The 22,783-nt window shown below is 34.7% G+C and overlaps 1 protein-coding gene across 1 annotated transcript in view; it reads right to left on the bottom strand.

Annotated features, from left to right (window-relative positions):
- The window catches only part of DIP-kappa (Dpr-interacting protein kappa), a 173,175-nt gene that overhangs the window by 32,701 nt on the left and 117,691 nt on the right, over window positions 1-22,783 (bottom strand). Inside the window, exons 8-9 of the mRNA XM_070106893.1 lie at window positions 3,768-3,932; window positions 3,089-3,148 (exon numbers count right to left, since the gene is read on the bottom strand). Of these exons, the coding sequence (XP_069962994.1) occupies window positions 3,089-3,148; window positions 3,768-3,932 (225 nt within the window). The remainder of the gene's footprint in view (window positions 1-3,088; window positions 3,149-3,767; window positions 3,933-22,783) is intronic.

The raw sequence follows: 22,783 nt of genomic DNA, 5'->3' as shown, positions 1-22,783 counted from the left end.
GCCCTCTGCCGGTATAATTTTTTTTTATGAAAACTACTAAAAGTGCGATAACTTGATAGGAGCCAAAACAAAAATTGGTCAAGGGGCATGGTACCGACCACCTTTGGGGGAAAACTCATAACTCGGCACCTGCTGGACCGATTTTATCCAAATTCAGTATATAACGTTACTCTGAATTCCTACGTTACAGTGCCACGCCTACTTTCCATATAACACAATTTTAAATACCATCCGATTCTCTCACTTTCCACTATGCAAATCAAGCACCAATGAATGTGACGGATAAAACTTTGCACGAAAAATGTTTTTAAAGTATATCAACTTATGATCAAAAATTGCCCAAAATAAATATATTCAAGCCTCTAGGTATCGAATATTTGGACTTCAGTACATATAGTTGACTTTTTACCGAAAATATCGGTATGAGATATATAATTTAAACTCAGAGAGGATCCTTTTCTGCTAACGGTATGTATGTGTGTCAAAAATGGGTTGAATCGGGTCAATTATTCCCTTAGCCCCCATATACCAAATATAAAGATGTTCGAAATTCCGGCTGCATATATCAACCAATAGATGAGAAATCTTAGTGAAAATTAGCGAGCGTGTTTAAATCATAACAGTGTAACAGTTTGGTGAAAGTGACAGTTTGTTCAATACCAATGAAAGACCATGAGAGAAAAATCGGAGACCTTTTTGCCCATAGCCCATCCAAGTTGTCTCTTGGTTAGCTATAATATTAGCTTTCTTCCTGCGTGTTGCAACTAAAAAGTTATCAAACCATAAGCTATAAATAAATGACAGGGGAGGCTTCAACTAAAACTGTGCGGATTCTCATTGATAATAATAATATTTAGTTTTTTTGACTTCTCAAAAGTTGTTACTCAATTAAATAATATGCAACTATGGCTTTATTCAGTTAAAATTTAGTGCTATAAACAATTAACAAATTTTAATTAATTTACATATTAAAAGCTGAAACGATTTGCTTATAGACAGCTGCTGCTGCTTCTCTAATCTAAGGCTCGATTGTTTGCTGAGGACAAGAACGATTCTCAGAAGGATATTCGCTGCTTCTGTACACACTACTGCATACTCCTGCAGTTTTAAAGCCATTTTCGCAATTCTCCGAACACGGCGCTGTTTAGCCCTTAGATGATCATTATAATTATATTATTAGCGCGAAATTAAAATTTGTATACATATTGCTCAGCGATGTTTATCTTCATTATACCGCAGCATATTCAGCAAGAAGCGAGTTCACGAAGCATTCAAGGAAATCACTATAAACGCCATGAAAATAAGACAAAGACGTTGAGCGCTTCTGGAAGCTTTATAAAATATGATACTCTCACTGTTGCAGAGCGGATACACACAAACAGCAGACAGACTGCTAGCTGGCGCGGACGTTAATATGGATTTACCACTTTTTTGTGCTATTAGCAGACGTTGAGTCTTGCGCTCCTTTGAACTGCAAGTCACAAATGAAGTGGCGAATTAAACTAAAAAAGGATTATACTCGTTGCAGAGTACAAGTGGCACGCAAGTGGCAACTGGAGACTTTAACAGACACTGCCGCGTTATTATACTTGTATGTTGGTCATTGTGCTACATTGCGCGCTGGTACAAGAACAACAAAACAGCCAGAAAATGTGGCAAAACTTGCTAAGTTGGATTTTAAATTTAATAAGACTTGAGCACAATAGATGAATACTCAGTCTTGGTTTAGTTTATTTAAATTTAACACAAGTTTTTAATGCTTTGCTGTATTTATTAGTTATTTAAGCAATTTTAGCAATTTAACACCACGGACATGATTTTCGGCTTTACGACCGTCTTGGATGGTTCACAACTAACGTAGTAACATTGAATCGACATAATTTGGAAGACTTTCTTCAAGAGATTATAATATAACCAAACATTTTCAGATAAGTCAAGCCTCTATCCTCACTCAAACGATTCGAAAAATCAATCAGTTCCGAACTTGGACTACGATAAAAAGCGCGGTGTATGGGTGATAAAAATATTGTATATTAATACAATAGTTCATCTTGGTCTACATGGATCGGAGCCAAATGAGAACGGTTAACAAATCTATATAAATTGAAATCAAAGGTACCTCTGAGTTAAGCAAAACACCGCTCGCCACACAAACCTATACTGTCATATCGATTATTAAACTCATAGCTTAATGTCGCTTTGTTTGCAGGAATGTAGATGTCTTGAGAATATTTTAGCAGATCACTTGTTTAAATATCAGTCCTTATATGATGTGATTTGGCGACCACAAAACAGGCTTTATTGGTATTTAGATCCCGATAAAAGTTAAAACAAGATTCATTATGCCAAAGTTCGGCATTGGCAAATCTCTGAGAGTATATCTCTATATAAAACGACTCATAAAAATACACCGATACATTATGAATCGTCTTAAAAATATAAACACATGTTTAGGTGACGAAAACGGTAATTTGTACACATAATATGTAATCCTAATTGTCACTATAGCTGTAATCCCTAACTAGTAATGTCTTTACTTAATCTAAGCTAGCTTACCTTAGTTTGGTTTCTTGGAATAGCAAAATAGTCGACATAAAAATAATTGGGTTTGGTAAAAATTTTAAAACTTAAACTATTAACTTATAGTTATTAAGTTTTTATTATAAAAATAATAAAATTAAAAAGTTCTTTGTCACTTTATCACATTAAAGTATCCGCCTTTACTTTTGATAATTCTTCTTCTTCTAAATTTTCAATTTCAGAACGCTGCCTGTCAGAATCAGAAAAATTATATAGTTTAATACAAGCAAGTATATTTCAATGTCAAAAAAGTGCTGTATTGCTCTTTGATTCGTTATAACTTGTAACTACTTGATATTCTAACTGTTCTTTGAGTCTATGTCAAATGTGAATATACTACTTGTTTGTTCGATTCGTCTAACCTTATGGTGTTATTTATGTAAAACAGCGAAAAGATAATGGATGAATAAAAAATGAATGTGTAATTCCGATTATTAATATAATTTTTTTTTTTTTTTGCGAAACCCCAAAAGTGAGAATGCATATACTTTGCGTTGAAGCGACTTACCAAAACTCCGATTCCAGGCAGAATTCTCTGATATAATTGCAGTTGTGGGTGTGGGCATTTCTGTAAAAGGCAAAAAGTTAAATGAAAACATAGAGTTTCAGGCATATAATTTAAAATGTATTGAAATAAAAATAAGCGATTAATTTCAGTTTCCTTTTGCTCAATCAATAGAAATTTAAAGCGCTTTAAAATAACAAGTTAACTTCAAGCCAAACGTGTGCAATAATGAAGGGCTTCAAATATTTGCTTTGTCTGTTTTTTTTGTCGCAATACGCGCTTCAATGAAAATTCCACAGCATTTCGTAAATTTCGAAATTTCAATGAGTTTTATGCGCGTTACGCCACTTTTTTTTTTTTGTTAATTTGAAATAAACACTACCACCATTGCAGTTTTACGCAACATTTATTTTGGTATCATTTCACTTTGCTGGTTATTCTTGCTTTGTCTTTTGCAATCCACATCGCTGTTTTACTTTCCATTTCAAAGCACCGCTCATTTCAAGCGTCCACCGCCCGTTTATAGCGCCAGCTAAGCTATGAATTCTAATTGCAAGCACTCATGTATATGTATGTGTGTTTCTCTGTATATGTGTATCTGTATAGGTGTGTGTGAGTTCGCTTAGCGGAATAGTTGGTATTGCAAATGCGTTTGTACGCGGCTCGTAGTGATTCCACCTACCATCAAGTTTAATGTTGCCATCCGTTTCGCCCAATGAATTTTTAGCGACGCATCGATAAGTACCGAAATCGTTGGGACCCACAGAGCGTATTTTTAATTTCATGTATTTCGTGTAACCACTAACCGTTGAGGTTGTCTCGTATTTGTCGCCAGCACGCGAGGTATCTGCAAAGAGAGAGAGAGAACAGCAGAAAGGAAAATATAAAAATTTGATTTTATTGGCGCTTTCATTCAGCAAGGGTTAGAAATTACGAATGTGTTCGCCGCTTAAAGTGATAGAAATAAAAATAAATTTAATTACTTGCTACAAGAGAAGCAGCACTTTAAGCTGAGCGATGATAGTGGACTTGGCGCGAATTTCAAACAAAAAAGGCACATACTCAAGTGAGAAAGTTACTCACATACAGTCACTTATACGGCATATAAAATTTAATGAAATTTCGTTGATGGAAGAAGAATTTCGAGCAAGAAGAAAATGAAATGATTTAAAACTAGTGCTTAGGAAAATTGCTTAAAAAAGTATTTAAAAAATTTTCTTGAAAAATTCAAAGTTATAGTACGTCTTACATCGGCCAGGAAAAACAATAAGATTAAATACGGACATACATATGTATGTTTATATGGAAGCAGCACTGGTGCCGTGAAAATCTAAGATCAAGATCACTACCAGTGATCACTACCGCGTAAGAAAACTTCCGACTCTTCGATTTTATTGAAACCTATTTATTCTGTATTAAATTTTTCTACCGAAACTCGATAGAGAGAATAGAGAAAACTTTTCTCCTTTGCCTCTACCAGAAGGAATCGTATTAAAATTTAATAATTCAAATTTCATTTTTCTGAACCATATATGTGAACGTTCTAATAAAATTCTGTCATCCTTTCAATATTTGTGATTTTACTCAGCCTCTGCGCTTGATACAATTTTTAGCTCCAGTTACTCAGAGTAGTTCACTGCAACATTTCAAAAACGCCAACAGCTGATGTTACCTTAGCTTGTATAAGAGAAGAGATATCTTCATGAAAATTGAGCCACTAGATCATATAACTGCCATACAAACTGAGCAATAAAAACTAACATAAAGAACTTCATACAATAAAATTTTTTTTGTTCGTTATATCAAAAAATTTGGCTAACAGGAACTAGCAAAAAGTTTTCATTGGATTTAAACCGTTGGCTGTTGGTTCAGATTTAGTTGTACATACGTTTCTACAGTATCTATTGTGAATAGTTTTTAGTCAATAGGTGTTAATCCTGCTAAACAACATTAGATCGACAGCTTCTTGATCTCTAGAAGAATAAGAGCAGGATGTAACGACGCTAGAATAACCAAGGAAGTCTGTAGAGGCACTCCGCTCTTATAGACATTAGTGGTGAATAAACTATCAAGGAACATAGACGGCAAAGCCCCTTAGATAGAGGAATATGCAGACGACATTGCCAATTTAACGGGACAGATGTTTTCACACTATTAGCAGCTATATGACCACCACTCTCAACTTCCTTAGCGGGTTGGGGTTGATTCCGTACACAAGAAAACACAAATCCCTCCATGCAGGCTCCCTTCGATAAATAAGACACAACTCCCTCTCACGGACCGCAACAAATGCTTTGGCGTTGTCTTGGCCTTGGTCAATGCCTTATATGCATACAAAACTTGGGGGTTTCTGCTTCTCTCATGCGCTGGTTCTACACAGCAATTTTAATATTAATTCTGATCTGCGGTGCAGTAGTATGGTGGACAGGCGAACGGAAATCTTTCGACCGGAAGCCAATGAAGAGGGTTGAAATGCTCGCTGCGCTGAGCATAACGGGAATTCTATGAACCATTTCAACGGAGGCTTGTGAACTAGTATTAAACCTGCCATCTATAGAACTCGGCAAAATCGGCGGCGGGCCTTCAGGCATAGTTCATTGGGTAATGACGGTTTGGCAAGAGCCGACTACATGATCCCACTTTTCAATTAGGAAAGAAGGTTCAGTGTAAACATAGAAAAATATGGTTGGCGTAAAAGATGGCACAAAAATTAAAGACGGAGTCGGTGCAGAGATATACTGTCCAGAGTTAGTCGAAAGGCAGTCGTTTAAGCATCCTGGACCAATGCAGCTCATTTCAAGCAGTTACCTTTGCCATTGGGAAAGCCAAGGAGTTATCCTCTGATGCATCAGCAGGCAACTCCAGAGTTAGTATCTTCATAGTCAGCTCACCAGCAATAAAAGCAGTAAGTTGTATCGCATATCGGCCAGAAGTAACTTGGGAAGTAAGGCAGCAGTGGAGAGTGTCCGCAGGAAAATACGGCTTCACTGCAAGAAAGTCGATGAGACTATCGATAGTATCGATAGTTTTATTTTCGTCTCACTATCGATAGTTTATTTTAACTACCGATGGCTTATGCTTTAACGAGGCTTGCCAGCAACTTTCATAACATTGAAAAATTTTCCATAATAAAACGACGTAATTATAGTCTAGTAATAACAAATGTAGACCCCGGTTACGGAAACTCCAATGGATTGAAGGAGATAACGTGGAAACTAACTCATACACACCGTGTAGCTCATAAGCCCAATGCGTAAGAAAGGGATGAACAATTACACGTACACAATATTTTTGGTTATAATTGTCAATTGGGCCTTAATAAACTCAGAGAAACTTTAACAGAAATCTCTGATTGCGTTGTTAGACATTCTGTGGCATTAGTATGTATGCGTAGTGCGTATAAATGAATATCACGTTAATTAATTTGAATTTTGCAGGGTCGGAGAGAATATAAAGCTAGGCTGGATTGCTAATATCTGATAGAAGAACAGCGCTAAAGACTAAAAACGTCAACAAATTACTATTTTTAAACGAAATCAAGTGAATTATTAAGAAATAAAAAACTTTACCACAACGTATTTGAAGAATAAATACATACATTAGTGTATACCAAATGTACCTTTTTATAACTCGTCAACTCTTAGAGCAGTTCATATAGTAAGATGAAAATTGGAACTTTATTAATTATTTTGTGTTTATCGTTATTGTTCGTGTTTTGTTTTATATTAATAAATCCAAGGATTATTTCATAAAAATGAAGTGTATAAAGCCAAGGCCTCTTAATTTGCACCAGCGAAAAGTAAGTTGATTTCAAGGGGAAAAATTAGCGATACTATCGATAGTATTTTTTTAAGCGAGTTTTTTTTATCGAGTGGTCTGACTATCGGTAGTTCTGCCGCTCTAGAGTCAGGTCATAAAGGCATCGATAGCAATGAGTTCATGGACGAGATTGCCATGCATTGTCTTTATCAAAATTCTTGCTCACTCTTGATAGAAAAGACTGTGGGAATATGATTGGAATACTCATTGATGGCGGCACACACCTGCAGAATGGGGCTGACAGATCGAGATTATTGCCGGAATTTTCAAGATCAAGGCATCAGGTAAACAATGGGGAATCTCTTGCGCAAATGTACTGTACTACATAGCAAGGAAGCAATGAACGGTAACAGACACAAGAAGAGGTGTCGCTAGTGAGACCACAGAACCCATTGAAATTCGCTTCAAGAGCTGGCATGCTTAAGTATGACTACTTCTCATGAACTACGTCACGGCACTCCATGTACAAACAGGTTTTTCGAAATTAATTTGTGTCGTTAATCTGATCATATTGAATCCTCTTACCATCGTATGCTAATATTTTCGATGGCACAAATGAAGATCAAATGCGTGTAGGAACGTTTCGTCAATTAATATGGTGTCAAAGGATTTCGCCGACTTTTTATATTCCAGGTACTTCTCCATGACAAAAAATGATTTGTTATATTTATAACCGATTTTCGAACAGTTTCCATTCTAAAAAGGTAGTGGCAATAGCTGTAGTTGGAGTTGCAGTTACTGTAGTTTGTTTCATCATCCGAGTAATGTGAGCATATTTGTCACATTTTCACAATATTGCTTTTGTCAACTGCGGATTTCATGAGAATGACATATACAAGTATGGCAGTACTGACATACATTTACACACCAGCCCTGCCAAAAAGCGACTGATCCATTGTCAGAATTTCAGATTCATACATACTTGTATATGTGTATAAGTGTGTGTACTTTTAACTGCACGCAAACGTATAATTTTCTTTAACAAAATTTCTACTTTCCTTTCCGCTTAACTGTTATTTCTATAAGCTGCTTTATATACATTTCTTTGCAGTTATATAAAATATATAAATATATATATATATGTAAGCTATGTATGTTTGTGTGTAAGCGGTAAAACACATGTGTACACCTGCCAAATAAGGTCAGAAACTTTTAATAACTCAAAAAATGTGTGTATGTGAAAAAGTTTGTAGAAAAATGCTTATGTGCCTGTTATAAGTTTATTTGTCAGTGTGTGTGTGTGTGTGAGTAACGAGTAACAGCAGCGCAGTGTGACATTCTCGTTCCTTCGAATTTTCTTTCGTTCGTGCAACTTAATGCGCACATGCGACTGTATTTTGTTTCACTATAAGCTTAAGTTTGTTTTAGCGCCTGAAAGTATGCATACAAGTGATTTTGTGTCTTTTGTTTATTGTCGCTCCATATTACTATTTCTCTTTGCAGTTGTTGTTTTTTCTACCCGCCACACACATGAAAATGAGCTTTTGATTAATTTTTACGTTTGCGTTTCTTTTATTGAACAAACAAATAATTATTGTGCATAACTGTAGGACAAAGTTACAGTTACTCATATGCGCAAAGTCTTCATATTTTCGTTGCTGCGAAAACTGCCAGCGCATTTGGCATATTTTATGTCTTTCCCTACTATGTTTATTGCAGCTTTATTTTCGCTGAAATTTCTACCTTTTTGTTGTTGGAGACATTTTTATTCATTAATATGTGATATCTAGGTAAAAAAACAAAAAACGCGAGTATGGAAAATTTTTTAACTGTCGCATGTCAAATATGGCATGTCATTCGTGAGCTGTTGCTGGCAGCACACATGCAATTTGTTCTCCAAAAAAATTCCCGTAAATTTTAGTACATTACTTGTGCCTTCTAAGAGACAGCCTTGAAGATATTTAATGGCAGGTATTATTTTCGCATTATGTCAGTGGAATGTAATTTGATACCGTCATACTGTAGGTATATATGCTGAACGAATATTTAAACCTTTTTAATAGATTTTCATATTTTTGACACTAAGTTTCGAAGCGAATTCTGTTTGTGTCAAATTTACTGTTTAATAACATCGTTCGTACATATAAGTTCGGGTACATGGATTACAATCAAATTTGGTATCATATTAACTTATCTTTAAGATCATAGACTTACTAAGCTTAATAACTATATTTTACTGCCCACCAGCAAAACTTATATAAAAATCATCTTCAAATGAGATATACATATGTGATATAAACATAACATACTAAATTTAATTTATTGAGTTGATGCGAAAAACGTCTACCAAAGGATTGGAATTAATTATATTAGGAATAATATAATTGTATAATTTTTAGGAAAACGTATTCTGGTTTTCAAGAAATTTTATAAAAATATAGATATAAACATATGGTATATATGGTATATGAAGGCTTGCACAGTTATGAACCGATTTTGACAATTTTTTTACCTTACGATTGCATACCTCAAATCGCTTTTTCGCACGGGATCATAGCAATGTCAAGATAATATTAAGTACCAAATTTTAACGATATCGGTGGAGTAGGTCCAGGTATGTGGGTTTTCACTTAAATATGGGCGGTGCCACGCCCATTATCCAAATTTGGTACCTGCTCCTATAAAGCCCTCTTGTACCATCCTGAATTTATACTTCAATGTCTCTGGCGCATTTAGCACGGGATCATAGCAATGTCAAGATAATATTAAGTACCAAATTTTAACGATATCGGTGGAGTAGGTCCAGGTATGTGGGTTTTCACTTAAATATGGGCGGTGCCACGCCCATTATCCAAATTTGGTACCTGCTCCTATAAAGCCCTCTTGTACCATCCTGAATTTATACTTCAATGTCTCTGGCGCATTTAGTTATTGATTTAACACACTTTTATTAGTTGTTAATAAAACCAACCTTAAGTGGTTTACGAGATACATATGTGCATTAATCTTCTTAGTAGTCTAAGATATACCCATTTCTTCAAAATTTTGACGCCACAGGTGCGCTTTTCTACTGCGAACCCTTGTGCCAAATTATAGTTTAATACCTTTATTCAATACATAGTTATGGCACTTTATAAGTTATTGTTTAATAACGTTTTGTGGGCGTGACGGCGGTCCGATTACGTCCATCTACGATCGTTCTACACGAACCTTATTCCGATGACAAAAGGTAGGGTCTCTGAAGCTTCCTTTTGGACCCTTGAGTAATATTTTTTCAATATATTATATGTTGCTTATCTCTCGGCACTTGAGATTTTAAAAAAGATGTCTTTTGTTACACATATGGGGATAGGCGTACTTATTCATTATCAACACAAACTGTGCGTACGAAATACGAAGAAGCAAAATGGTTGAAAAGTGAACAGATGATGAAACAAATAGTCATAGCGTTGGCTAGGAATCTGATTACGTACTAAATGACTAGGATAAAGCACCTGTCTAAAAAAAATTTGAACTCAATATATATGGTCGCTTAGTCTGCGACTCACGTCGTTATTGGTAAAGAGCCTAATGCGCCCAGAGAACAAGTCATTATATTGGAAGTGGTTGTACAATAGTTGCTAATAATGTCAATGATCCTGGATTAGGATCGGCGAAACTCACAAGTTTCTATATTTCCAACATAGGCTACTAACTCAAGTTGGAAGATACACACTAGAGATGAGAGTATCCTCATTTGGCAGACATGTTCCATAATACTCTAAGAAATTTGGCATTACAAATGAATGGAAAGGATGTGGTTGGAAATATAAAGAGAGCTTAATGAATGAAAAGAAAATATTTTAACTAAGTTTAGCTCATATATAGTAGCTCAAAGAGTTGAATATGTCTATTAAATCCACGAGGGAGGTACGTATAAATATTGATGGGTATTGTCAAAATTTCAGGCGAATCGGAATCGAAGGTTTATTGGTTTTACAAGTTTTAATGAGCTCACAAAAATGTTACAGTTAAAGATACCGTCTACATTCTCGTATTGGTAGGTGCGCAAGATAGCTAAGACAGTAGGCTTCTGAAAAGACTTCCCTGAAATATTGGATTTTCGTAAGCTGATGGCATGCTGAATACCTCGTTTTTTCACCCCGGAGAGAAACAAAACCCTGAGACCACTTCCCAGCAGTATCAGACGATGTTTAAACGCAATCAAAAGTACTCTCTGCGAAACATAGAAATAAAGCACTTCCTCTGGCGACCCTGCTCCAAAGAAGGCATTATTCACCTATTGGCCGGAAAAGTGATGGCTCTTTTCTTAGATTCAGATAGTATGATCGACCTCGACCACTAGGGAAAGGGCAAAACGGTCGCAGAACTTCACTATGATGAATTTGCTGAAGAAAAAAGTTCTATTCCGCCACTGCAAAATTGAACAAATTAGACTACGAGCTTTTCTCTCATACACCGTATTCTCTAGAATTGCCTTATTTTTATTAAAGTTATTTATGTTTCAACTGTTAAAAAAGTTGCGCGCTGCATAGAAAGTTGTGTCGAATAAAGAGTTATCGTTACGGAGGCCTACTTTTCCCTTTACCACTGCAATCTTCCGCACCAAAGTTTTAGTAGCATGATTTGTGGCTTAATTATATTAAAATGACTCTTTTCACTTAACGGCGTGTTGTGGGCCTTTACAATAAGTGGCTCCTCAATGTACGGGACACGTGTACTAAGTTTTATTAAGATAACTGAATTTTTACTCACGTTATCGCTTTCACAGTTGATATACAGGATGATGAGACGAGTTAAATTTCAGATGTCTGTCTGTCCGACTGTAAAAGCGATAACTTGAGTAAAAATTCAGTTGGCTTTATAAAATAATATACATATATAACTCTATATCGGTCTCTATTATTTTCGATATTCCAAACATCCGTTAGGTGAACAAGACTATTATATCTGTCCAACATGAGCCAGAGTATAAAAATCCTAAGCAATGTGTTCAAATAACTTGGAGGACCGGAAAGTAAAAATCCACTTGACTGCCAAATAACTTCCAATGTTGCACAATATTTTCAACTAACGGCTCGAAGGCTGTTTTCTACTAATTGCATATAACAAATCATCAATTTAATCAATATATATATATATGCTCTCACTGCAAACTAATTTCCGGATGATTCATGCAGTTATTAATATTGATAAACTGTTAAAATATTGAAATTGAATAAATTAAGCTATGTTACTACACAGCACCGCTTATTGCATGCACACATAAAGCAACAAACATATCAAAAAATTAAATATATGTATATATATCTGCATGAGAACAATAAGGGCATATGCATATTCACAAAACTTGTCCACTCAAGGGTTAAAATAGTGCAAACATAAGCGCTTGATTATAAATTACGTCAATGCGTGCACAAATTCCCAACGAGAATCTGCTGCCACATTTGCATAATTGTTGAAACTGTTAGCGTCAAAACAGAATTTGTTTGTGTTAAATAACAAAATGACATTTAACTGCTGATTGCTAACAATTTCAATAAGTGTCGTAATTGTTGTTTTTTTTTTTTAATTAGGCGCTTGAGCATATTTGCCACATTGTTGTTGTAGCTTATATTGTTATTGTTGTACGTTTGCCGCAATATAATAATGATAATCATTTGATAATATTTAAAATGAGGCCATAATCATAATCAACGAGTGCAAAAAACAAAATGAGCAGCAAGCCTAACGGCGATAGCGCCTAAAAGCACACAACGAAAATAATTATATGCGACAGCATTATTCATAATAAAATTGGGAATGTTGGTGCAGTCCATACAAAAATCTATGTGGAAGTAAATGCGAATGGGCGCTTCCAGGGCTGGGGATGCGTTGCTAAGAAGAAAAACTAGAAGATATGCAAAACCAATTGACTTTATTGAAAAATGTAAATTGCTTGATGAATCGAATTAAAAAATTATTCCATATAAATGGTGTTTGTGGAGATATAGAACCTGTATTTAAGTATGGTAAAGAAAATTTAGTCTCGGCCATGTTGATACGGCGAATGCGTCTTTTTAAGACAACCCCGTTGGTTTAGTCTAGCAACAGTAGTTTAAGCGATCTTTTATCGCGCTTAATATTGGTGTCCAACTAGAACAATCGTAGCTGGTTTGTCAGCTGAGAACATTGACTTGACATGTCCACACAAAAATTACTTTCACGTAGTCAACCTCTTGATATAATTAGGTCATGAATACTTTTGCTAAATGGCTGCAATAGATATATATATACATATAACTTTATGTGCTCTAAGGTTGTTACACTTGCCTTTCAAAACACGTTGGGGTTTTAAAAGTTGAGTGTTTACCTTATCTTGAATTGAAAAAAACATATGCTGAGAATTCTTTCCTTTGCTTCCTTAAAAAAAATCTGGAGAGTTACTCGGGATTGTGCGCATGCCAAATTCGACAAGTTTTGCTTCTTTATAGACTGGTAGGGTCCAAAATCTAACATATCGCTGATATCAGAAGTACTTATTCTATAAGTTCACAGTATATAACATGACTTCGAGAAAAATTTAGACGATTTGTTGAACTCTTTGTATTGTAGTTCGGCAAAACATACTGCGGAACGTATTTTCTTTGATTATTATTCTATAACTGCTAGTGGATAAGCTCTAAAAAATACAAAAACTTTGGGTAGCGAAAATTATCTGCCTGGTTTTTTTTTCTGTATACTGCCTTTATGCCTGTCAAAACTTGATACAAATGCATATATATAATGCTCGTATTAGAATATATAGTTTGACGCATTACAGCTGAGCTCAGCCGGTCCACATTGCCGGAAGAAAGCTTTTTCCTGTGTTCCCACTAAAAATTTGAAGTGATTAGACTACATTCAATCTGTTTGCTTATCTATGCTGTCCTAACTGATGTTGGAGATCTATAAAACTGCTGTTTTTGACCAGCTGATCGTAGCTGTGGCATTTTTCACGCGACAATTCTATTAGATCGGCTTTGGCAGCCGCAATCCACATTACTCTACTTTTTTATACTCTTGCAACATGTTGCTACAGAATATAATAGTTATATTCACTTAACGGTTGTTTTTATCAACTAAAAATAATTGAGTTAGATATACAGTAGTTATAATATATATATATAGGTATATAAAGGATCAGAATGATGAGACGAGTCGAAATCCGTCTGTCCGTCCGTCCGTGCCAGCGGTAACTTGGATATAAATTGAGATTTCTTAATGAAACTTTGTACACGTGATCATTGGCGAATCGCAAATATCGGTCAATCTGTAATATACATAATTGAAAATCGGGGAAAATGCTTTTCTGATATCTAAATTTTTTTTGTGTCTGAAATGTATAAAATCGGGGGAAACCTGCCTTAGCCCCCATATAACTGATATTCAGGATTTGGAAACGTTCGGCTGACCTTACTCCAAATAATGTATTATTAAAATTTTTGTGGAAATAAAAATTAATGCAATGATTTTAGTATAATTTTCGCTGACGGGAAGTAAAATTAGTAATAAAGCTATATGAGTCTATGACTTCCTCGGTAAAGAGATTAACACGTGTCATTTTTGTGTGACGAAATCTTGCTAAATCTAGGAGATTAATGAGATAATCTACTCAACAGTTTAAATCTCGTGATCAAGTGTCGGTCGGAACATGGTATTATATAGTTTTACTAACTCATAGATTTCGCAAAGTTTTTACTGATTTTATTCTTGCTTTACCTAAGTTCAATAGACTGGGTATATGTTATCTGAGTTGTTCCCGAAATTATCTTTCTATAGAAATGATATTACAATTAATACCTCTATTTACAGAACAGGAAATCTTCCCACTCAGTTGCTTAGTTAAAAGCCGTTAAGCTATTAAAGCCAAGCTCATTGTGCTTTTTGTTCTGTACTATCCGCTGACTACAAAGCGAGTTTTAGGACCTTAATTGTCCGTCCGTAAATACTGATAATAATGTGAATATTGTGAAATAGTCTATTGAATTATCAAAATAAGTACTTAGGAACAATAAGTAAATTTAGATAATTTCATATCTAGCGCTTCGAAATAATAAGGGGCATTAGCAACAGATTTCGCTTATTAAAATAAAATAATATAATTAATAACACTACTCAACAATTGAGGTCTGTGGCGGTATTTGAGGTGTCCTGATTACGAATTTGGGTTCAAAAATTTTCCATTACGTACAGTTATTTTTGTCATTTTAGTAAATGGTGGTGGTTTGACCTGTACACCGCTTGATTACAATACAAAAAATCTTAAGTGTTAGGAAATTTTTACTATCATTTTTATTCTTGCAACCCAAAATTAGCAAAAAACCGCCTCTAACATCACAAACGCAAATTTAATATAAACTAGTGTAATTTAAGTTGACGGATAAATTCCTTCGACAAATTCTCTCGACTCTTAGCCTTGAAAATTTGTTAAGTTAATTGGTGAGATTCATCACTGATTTGCTGAAACATCCCCATTTTCAAGAGCTTCTTACATGTGTATTAAGAAAAATTAATTCTGTTCGAAAAACTAGCAAATATGCAATAAAAAAGCTGAGAAGCTTAGTCAGACCGTTGTTTTTTTCTCAAAATTTGATCATTTATTTAAGAAAAACATTAGTATTATTGAGAGTATTTCCTATCTAAAGCTATACAATTTTTCTATCTTTCTGGCAATTTGTGGATTTCATTTCAAAAGCACTACGCTGGTGGCCAAGAATGAATAAAGCCAAATTTTGATATCATGTTCTGAAGTGAACCGCATTCCAGTGAGGGCGTTCTGTTTCGACAGGAGCAAATAAATGTCAGTTCTGAGCTATAAGGCGCGTGAGGCAAACCTTCCCAGCTGCGGTTTTTCAAATAGTTTTTAACCAGTCTTGCAACATAAACCTGAGATTTGTCATAATGAAAAATTATATCCTCTCGCTTCTATTCGATAGGTTGCCTGTCGGTGGCGTTTGAATTTTAGTCATTTTTGGCTGGCCATAATTCTATTTTTGATCTGTTCACAAATTGATAGGTCATTGTATAATTACTAATAGTAAGCGAGTCATTTGGTTCCGACTAATCACTGCAGCTTATTTGAAAAATGTGGTTCTGACAAAAAGGGCGTTTGAAAATAAACTGTTTCAGCTGAACTCAGCGTTTACATTTTCGAAGGTTGTAACTCAAAAGCTATTTGAGATGAAGATTTAAAATTTTAATATGCGACTTTTAAAGGTATAACTTATCGCAAGCAAACTTTCCTTTTATTAGGCTGGGCCAACAAAAAATTAATATTTTTCTTAGATACCGTGAAAATTCGAATTGACAAAAAAATGTTGAGCTCTTAATGTTAGTAGTAACCGGTGGCGCGTTGTGATTCAAAATTTCCCATATAAATAACACAGGTATACTTTCTTATTTTGTTATGATATTTAATGAATTTAAACAAATTATTGTATAGTGAAAATGCAAATTTATTCTCTTAACGATCGACAAAAGAGATCTAAAATGGTTTTTTGCTAAGTCGACTCGCTCAAAGCTATTTGAGTTCCAGTTCCAACTTCAAATCGATAAAGAAAATTTTTAAATTTTTTAAAATTAATTTTTTTTTTATTATGCCTCAAAATGATAAAGTATCTTATTTTTTAGGACTTTTGTTGTTTTTGTTCGAATAATTTATAGAATTTTTATTTATATAGTAAGAGTGAAAATAAGCGTTAAAAAGATATTTAGAATCTAGTTGGAGGTACTAAAAATATTTAAATTTTTATTTTGTTATACAATAGTTGGCCTTTTTTCTTCGTTTTGGCCGATATTTACACGGTATCTAAGCATAAAAAACATAAACGTTTGGTTTTTGATCCAACCTGATTTATATAAATATATTCACATATATATTATATATCTATATAGATGTATATATATATATATATTATATATATACATTCACACATACAATTGTACAGTATATGTTATAGAAGATTATTTCATTGCCTCGTGTAATTCTGGAAATCGCCATCTACTTAAATATATAGGTTGAGTGAAGGCATTCAACCGCAATTGCACAGCGTTGCCATTACCGTTGCATAATTAAATGCAACACATGCTAACAGGCGGATGTATGTGCATTTATGCATCTGTGTATGCGTGTGTGTGCGTGGCGCGTAATTATATGACACTGCAATGGCGCATGGAAATCGCAGCACCCAAAAAAGACAAAACCGACCGCAGCAACTGTAAACCATTTTTGTATTGTTTGTTTTTGTTTTTGCAAATCCTCAACCACAATCACATTTGTACTTACACATACAAGTGTATGCGAGTACTTCATGTACAAACACAATTCTGTTACTTAATGCATGTAACACTTGTTTTTGTTATTGTTGTTCTGCTTACCTTGGGCCAGTTGTGTAAGCTATTAATATTGCTCAGATTAAAATGCACAAACACATATGCATCTATATTTGTATACATGTGTATGTGCCAATGCATAACTAGTCAAATGGCAGCATGAGCACATACAGACATTTAAATAAGTAAATAATCACTTTGTGCACACGCACACGCACACACACATGCAAATAAAATCTGTTTGTCGACACACTTTTACCGATACAAAAGAAGCTAATCCCGTGTTTTAACCACAATGCCACAAATGCACATGTATGTGTTCGGCATCGAGAAATCTTTCCTTTGTCGCAAGGTCAAATAAGTGAGCTCTGCTAGCGCCTGCAAATGTACAGTTATATGGAGAAAAATCCTCAAGTTTACGGTTTTATGAATTTATTTGCCATTCAGCATATTTAATTACTGCAGAGGTCAACCTTAAGCTCAGATGTAATGTAGAAAATAAGCTCTCTTGTAAATGCATAAATATTACAATCGGTTGCATGATTGCCACCAGAACAAATCAGCTGAAAGGCAATGGCATATTTGATTGAATTCGATGAAATAATTGCGCATATATGTGTGTTGCCATTTATAGAATATTGAATTTACAAGTACGGAAAGCCCGTATTATTAAAAATGTATTTATTAGGCACTATTAATTGAAATTTCCAAGCGAAACCTATTGCTACCGAAAATTATATGGTATATGCCCCACAACATGTTTCCTCTGTTGTAGAATTTCGTTAAGAAGACTTTAGATCTCCGAAATATGGTTTGATTGGTTAAATTTATTAAGAGTTATTTGGCATCATCCATCACATCCGGTAATCCAAATATTGTATGCCAATCGGGACTAAGACATTCGAAAAAAGATAGTAATGCTGATTTACTATATTTGTCAACTATTATAATATATTCCTATATATTCAATTTGTGAAACTAAAAGCTATCTCTTAGACACTCTCCAAGTAACCAATCTACAGAAGTGCCACTCGGAGGAGTAGTAGTGGAGGAGCACCATCTCACATGGGCGTTAAATTCGTTCAAACCATTCAAGTCCCCGCGAACTGATAGCATCATACCTGCGCATCTTCTACGGACGGTGCCTTATATTGTTGTAAAGCAGCTATTGGGAAGCGGTGGTGTCGCTTACCAAAAATTGTGTTTTAGCTTTACGAAATCGTAATGAAGCCTATACTGTTCTATGTTGTATTTGTCTCGTGGAGGTTGCTGTGTAAAATCACATTCGCTAGACAGCTAGAAACTTAGTGGTGCACCACGTTCAACTCCAACAATGGCACTTAATGTCGGCAGAAATATTGCTGTGAAAGTTGCTGTCAGACTGGACACATAAGGGGTCATTCCGAAATAATTTCTCACTTCGACTGCATCGAAGCTCAATCGGATGGTTTGGAGAGGGAGTCTTCCGTCGGTAGCTCTCAATCAACTCTGTTTTCAGACCTGATAAGCAGTAACATCAAGCTTATTCCATATTAAACTTGTCGGGTTGCCAGACCTCAGTCGCAAACTGTAAATCTGATGGGATTGCTAGAAAAGGCACCCTTACTCAAGTTCCGTCAGGATGGTAACGAGCAGGTGTCCCTCTCATCCATACTTAGAAGTTCTGAGCATCACCTTAGATAGGCGATTCTTGCTGTCCAAGTGAATTCATAGTCTTTCAAAAATCAACTCGGTTAGATAAATATCCTAGTCATAAAATTATATACTTACAGTGGCAAAGTTATATTTAGAAAGAACCTAAGAAAAGGAGCAAGAGCAAATAAGTTGCTATGAAGAGAAAGAAAAGTAGTGGGAAAATCTAAGTATGTCTGTATAATCTCGAATTCTATGTTTCTCTTTATGTTATGACTCTCATATTAGCGGTATGATACTTAGAGCTTCAGATAATCCGATACAAACAAGTCCCCTTATTTAAACTCATTCGTCTTTTTATGAGAAGGAAGCAGCATATATAGCCCAATTCCGTTATTTTAGCCTTTTTCAACAGTGAAAGTCGATCTTTTCATAACCCGAGTTATCGTTTGTATGAGACCTTAACACGAATTATACCGCCATAAAGACTATTCATAACTACAGCAGATTCTGGTGTCCCAAAATTAAAGCAAGATTGTAATTATATATAAAACACATAAACAGAAACATAGATAGATATATGGATAGAATATATGGAATAACACATCAGACAAATTGTCTCCACGGCTTTCCATACAAAAACGCACTCGTTTCAAAATTTTCTATGACTATTCTGCATAAATGTGGCTGAATTTCATTGATGCAAATTGGAATATTCTTATATATACTTTAAAGTACGCGTGGTTGTATGCTTGTTGCAACCATAAAAAATATAGCTAATTGTGTTAAATCACAGGATCTAGGGGGAAAATTCTGATCACCAAAATGAGACAGTACACACCCTGAAAATGTCACATGCATTAGTTGAAGTGTTTCACGGGCTGTAAGACATGTGGCACCGTTGAAACCACATATTGGCCACATCAATATCATTCAATTTCGGAAAAAAGCTGTTAGATTTCGATTTTTTTTTTTTTTTTTTTTGGGTTGTCAACATTTTACTACATAAATGGCAGCAAAGGAACACCCTTTATTTAGTAATATGTGCTATAGTGGCCATTATCAAAAATTAGTTCAATGCCAGCGTCTATTTTCTACACTTTTTCACTAATAGCGTTCAAGAAACCATTTAAATTATGTGGTGTTGTGTAATGTACTACGATGGATTGCACTGAACACACTCAAAGCTTTAAACTCTTCTACCAAAGTCATATGTTTCTGTCATTTTGACAAGTAAAAAAATTAAAAATATAACAAACGAGAAATTTAAAAATCGAGCAAATAAATAAATTTTGTTGCAAAGGCTTGCTCCTTTTTAATGCCCGTAGAGATAGATTAAAATGTTGCCTTTGTCTCCTAAGGTAAAAAAATATTTAAAGATTCTTTGGTGTAATATGCTTCATTTTCCTTCTTTATATTAGTTTTTTTTATTTTTATTTTATATAAGATTGCATCAGCCTATGAGTGTCAAGCTCATAGAATACTATATATATTATGTGTCATTATGCTAGTAATCATTGGTCTTTGGCAATAAACCAGACCCTCTTCAAGCTTTAAAAGTCAATATTGCACGTGCTATTCATGCCCTACGACTTGGTTTAATGAAAAAAATACTCGAAAATTGGGTTCAACGAATTCGTTCCTGCAAAAGAAGTCATAGAGGCCATTTGTATAATGTTACATTCAGAACTTAATTATACCGATAGTACTTGATACTTATTACAAGTATAAAACATTTGAATTTCTTTAAAAATTAGTGAGTTTTTCTTTGAAAAAAAATTATATCACTTTTATTCAAAAACCCTGTATTAACTTAATCTCATTACTACCTTTTGCTTCAAGTCCGAGATATTTGTATTATAATAAATATTGTTAACTCAAATGAGATATATGTGATATAAACTCCATCAAAAAGGTAAAACATAATATATGGAGAATATGAGGAAAAAGTCGACCAGAGAATCGGAAGATATTGGCGATATGAGTTTTCAATCCAGATCTAGACAAATTTCATTCATATTCAACACTAAGTCACATTAAAGTTACGAATTCCATCAAAATATCCTATATAAAGTCAACTGGATAGTAGGAAATTATATATCGGATAGATTGGGGGTAGGGGAATATCTGCACTGAATTAACTTCTGGTTATACACAAGTTTACTCGAGAACATGTTTCATCACAATTTTATGAAGACAACTCATACATGTTTACATGAAGCATGGGAGAGCTGGGATAATTCGTGAATCGATTTCGCACATTTTTGGCATTAAATATAATTATATAATATAACCAATTATCCAATTGGTGTATCCAATATTTTGCGTTCACTGACTTTTGCTCAGATATCTTACATATTGACCATATATGTACATTACAAAGCCAAGCGGAATTTTGAAATAATTACATATACAGTACGCACTCAAAATTTCTTTAAGATACCTTGCGATATTATCGATAATCACTGGAACCCTTTTGTTAACGTACACTACTCAGTAAAATAAAACATTTAGTATCCCTTATATTATATTTGATGACCACCGCTAGACGCCTTGGCTTCAATTTGACTAGCTTTAATGTTTTCTTCTTTGTTATCTCTATTCTATTTTCAGTAATCACGCCGTTGAACACTGAGTTTGAGGTTATATTATGCTGGCCAGCCTTACACTTCAACAAGATCAACCACAAATGTTCAATGAAATCCTGACCTGCTGATAAAGGAGGTGTATGCATCTGTGTGGGGACAATTTATAGGGAGCTTCACTATTTCGGAAGTGTACTTGTAATCGTGCCTATATTGGAATAATAACATATTCCCCAACTTACCCCTGATTTTTTATATATATCTGTGAAAAAGTTATTTATTTCCGTCTGTTATACAATGGCACAAACGGCTTTGCGATGTTATCTTGCATTCTAGCGCTGGAACTGTGAACTTCGCGTGAGCTGTAAGAGTTCTTACTGGACATTGTCATATGCAGAAAGGTGGGGTGGAAACATCCAGGCACTCTCGCCTTGTCCAGCGTTTGCAAAACTGAGACTAGTATCTCAACAGTCATAATTTCGGTGAACCTGGGAAATAGTTGAAATTGTTACCCGGAGTGGGCTTCCGAAGATAGATATGATTCACGCAACTATTTAATGTATCTCGAACATCTTTAATAGGTGTCTGCCAATTAATTAGCTAATTTTTTACATTCGCCATAGAAGAAAAACAATCACGGTATAACTGAACGATATTGCCGTTTTTAAATTTTCTAAAATCCACTTTCACTGTAAGCTCGCTTCAACTGAAATTTTGACAGCATTCAGCTGCTACTATACGATAGTAAAATTCTCTTGCGATAGTGGCGCTATCGAGTGGGATTGATAGATTGAGTGGCGACACTAAGTAATATTCGTACATCTCAAGATCTTATCAGTAAGCAAAGTTATTAAAATGTATGAAGTGGATAATAAAATGCATGTTTTAAGACTCTGACTTGTGCTACGCAGATAGCCTATATATCTCCAGTGTGAATGCGTATTCTGGAAGGGATTTTGTTATTACAGAACTACTTTCTTCGTTCTGCACTTATAAATAGTATAAAGGTTTTCAAATTACCATACATTTCGGGGGAAGAACTTGAGCTGCAACTCAATACCCGAGAAATACTAATCAATAATTTTTTGCTGAATAGTATAAATAGTTTGACTTTTTCTGACCAAGATTCGAACACCCAATATATTATATCTTTCGTTAGAACAAATCAACAGATGATACTATGTAGAAGATGTGTTAGTATGCAGTAGTAGTTTTCTAAACTTTATTTTTCATACAAATAAGTCGTCAAATGAAACTATTCTCAACAACATTCTTCTAAAAACAATTTGTCTTTTTCGCTGTCTCCTGTATTTGCCGTTAGAGCACATTGAGGATATCTTTTAAATATACATTTTAAGACACTTTTTTG

The sequence above is a fragment of the Bactrocera oleae genome, chromosome 3 (genome assembly GCF_042242935.1).
Source record: "Bactrocera oleae isolate idBacOlea1 chromosome 3, idBacOlea1, whole genome shotgun sequence".
NCBI lineage: Eukaryota > Metazoa > Arthropoda > Insecta > Diptera > Tephritidae > Bactrocera > Bactrocera oleae.
This window is presented reverse-complemented; position numbering and strand designations above follow the sequence as displayed.